Raw genomic sequence first — 1,697 nt, 5'->3', positions numbered from 1 at the left:
AGCTGTGGGGGGGGGGTCAGACCTGGGTGAGTTCTCGGAGGGTCTCCTGTAGTATCTCTCTCTCAGTCTTCAGCACTTCCATCTCCTCCCCGATCAGTGTGGTATGCTCCTCCATCTGACTCTTCTCCTGCAATGACAAACCAGACGTCTCAAAGTCCATAAACATGATGATGATGAGAGGAGGAGGAGCCTCGCACCTCACTGACGCAGAGCTTACACTCTAATGCCCCTCCACGCCTCCCAGCAACGCAGGTAAATGTACCCATACACAGCGCTCCAAATAACTGTCTGGGTGGAGACAAGACCAGTCACCCTGCACAATGAGAGGGAGGAGCAGTGAGCGGTCTTTATTACAGGAGGGGGCGGAGACAAGACCAGTCACCCTGCACAATGAGAGGGAGGAGCAGTGAGCGGTCTTTATTACAGGAGGGGGTGGAGACAAGACCAGTCACCCTGCACAATGAGAGGGAGGAGCAGTGAGCGGTCTTTATTACAGGAGGGGGCGGAGACAAGACCAGTCACCCTGCACAATGAGAGGGAGGAGCAGTGAGCGGTCTTTATTACAGGAGGGGGCGGAGACAAGACCAGTCACCCTGCACAATGAGAGGGAGGAGCAGTGAGCGGTCTTTATTACAGGAGGGGGCGGAGACAAGACCAGTCACCCTGCACAAGAAGAGAGAACAGCAGTGAGCGGTCTTTATTACAGGAGGGGGCGGAGACAAGACCAGTCATCCTGCACAAGGAGAGAGCAGCAGTGAGCGGTCTTTATTACAGGAGGGGGCGGAGACAAGACCAGTCATCCTGCACAAGGAGAGAGCAGCAGTGAGCGGTCTTTATTACAGGAGGGGGCGGAGACAAGACCAGTCACCCTGTACAAGGAGAGAGCAGCAGTGACCGGTCTTTATTACAGGAGGGGGCGGAGACAAGACCAGTCATCCTGCACAAGGAGAGAGCAGCAGTGAGCGGTCTTTATTACAGGAGGGGGCGGAGACAAGACCAGTCACCCTGCACAAGGAGAGAGAGCTGCAGTGAGCGGTCTTTATTACAGGAAGCTCTCACACGGGATCACTGCACAGATCAGGAAGAACACGCATGACTCTGGTATGAGGACAATGTCTGCTGATCAGATTTAGGCCCCTGAGCGGCAGTGCGGCCATTTTGCCCCGTACCTTGTCCTGTAGCAGTTTGATCTGAAGGTCTTTCTCTTTGCCGTCGCTCTGCAGACGTTCAATAGTCTTGCTCAGTTCTGCCGCCCTGCAGGACAAAAACCAGACCAGAGTCACACACGGGGGGTCCCCGGGCACGGAGCGGGCCGGATTTCTGCGCCCCGAGTCACTGACCTGGCGCTGAGCTCCGCCTTCTCGGCGTCATACGCGGCCTGTAGCTGGATCATTTGCCGCAGTTTGTCGACAGTTCCTTCTGCATCAGCGACAGGTCCCTGTACAGAGAGAGCGCGGGAGTCACAGGAGGCCCCGGCACCAAATCTTCGGGGGACTGACCCACGAAGCTTACAATCGTACGCAGCGTCACTCACCTCTCCGTCATCGTTTTCATCTCACTGAAGTGTCTGCGGAACCCAACAACCTGCCTCCAGAGGGACAGCAGCCGGCTGTGCTCATTGCTGAAGTACGAGTTAAAGGACTGCAGGGGGCGCCAGAGGAGACAAAACACAGAGAGATACATAGTATACAGAGGGG

The 1,697-nt window shown here is 56.0% G+C and overlaps 1 protein-coding gene across 1 annotated transcript in view; it reads right to left on the bottom strand.

The window, feature by feature from the left end:
- CROCC (ciliary rootlet coiled-coil, rootletin) overlaps positions 1-1,697 on the bottom strand; it is a gene marked incomplete at its 5' end in the record, with an annotated part of 35,541 nt that overhangs the window by 21,199 nt on the left and 12,645 nt on the right. The window contains 5 exons of the mRNA XM_018574234.1: positions 23-127; positions 1,170-1,254; positions 1,341-1,356; positions 1,398-1,438; positions 1,535-1,641. Coding sequence (XP_018429736.1) covers positions 23-127; positions 1,170-1,254; positions 1,341-1,356; positions 1,398-1,438; positions 1,535-1,641 — 354 coding nt within the window. The remainder of the gene's footprint in view (positions 1-22; positions 128-1,169; positions 1,255-1,340; positions 1,357-1,397; positions 1,439-1,534; positions 1,642-1,697) is intronic.

The sequence above is a fragment of the Nanorana parkeri genome, unplaced genomic scaffold (genome assembly GCF_000935625.1).
Source record: "Nanorana parkeri isolate BGI_ZX_2015 unplaced genomic scaffold, ASM93562v1 scaffold2832, whole genome shotgun sequence".
NCBI classification, from domain to species: Eukaryota; Metazoa; Chordata; class Amphibia; order Anura; family Dicroglossidae; genus Nanorana; species Nanorana parkeri.
Note: the sequence above shows the minus strand (reverse complement) of the source record. Positions and strands in the feature narration are given on the sequence as shown.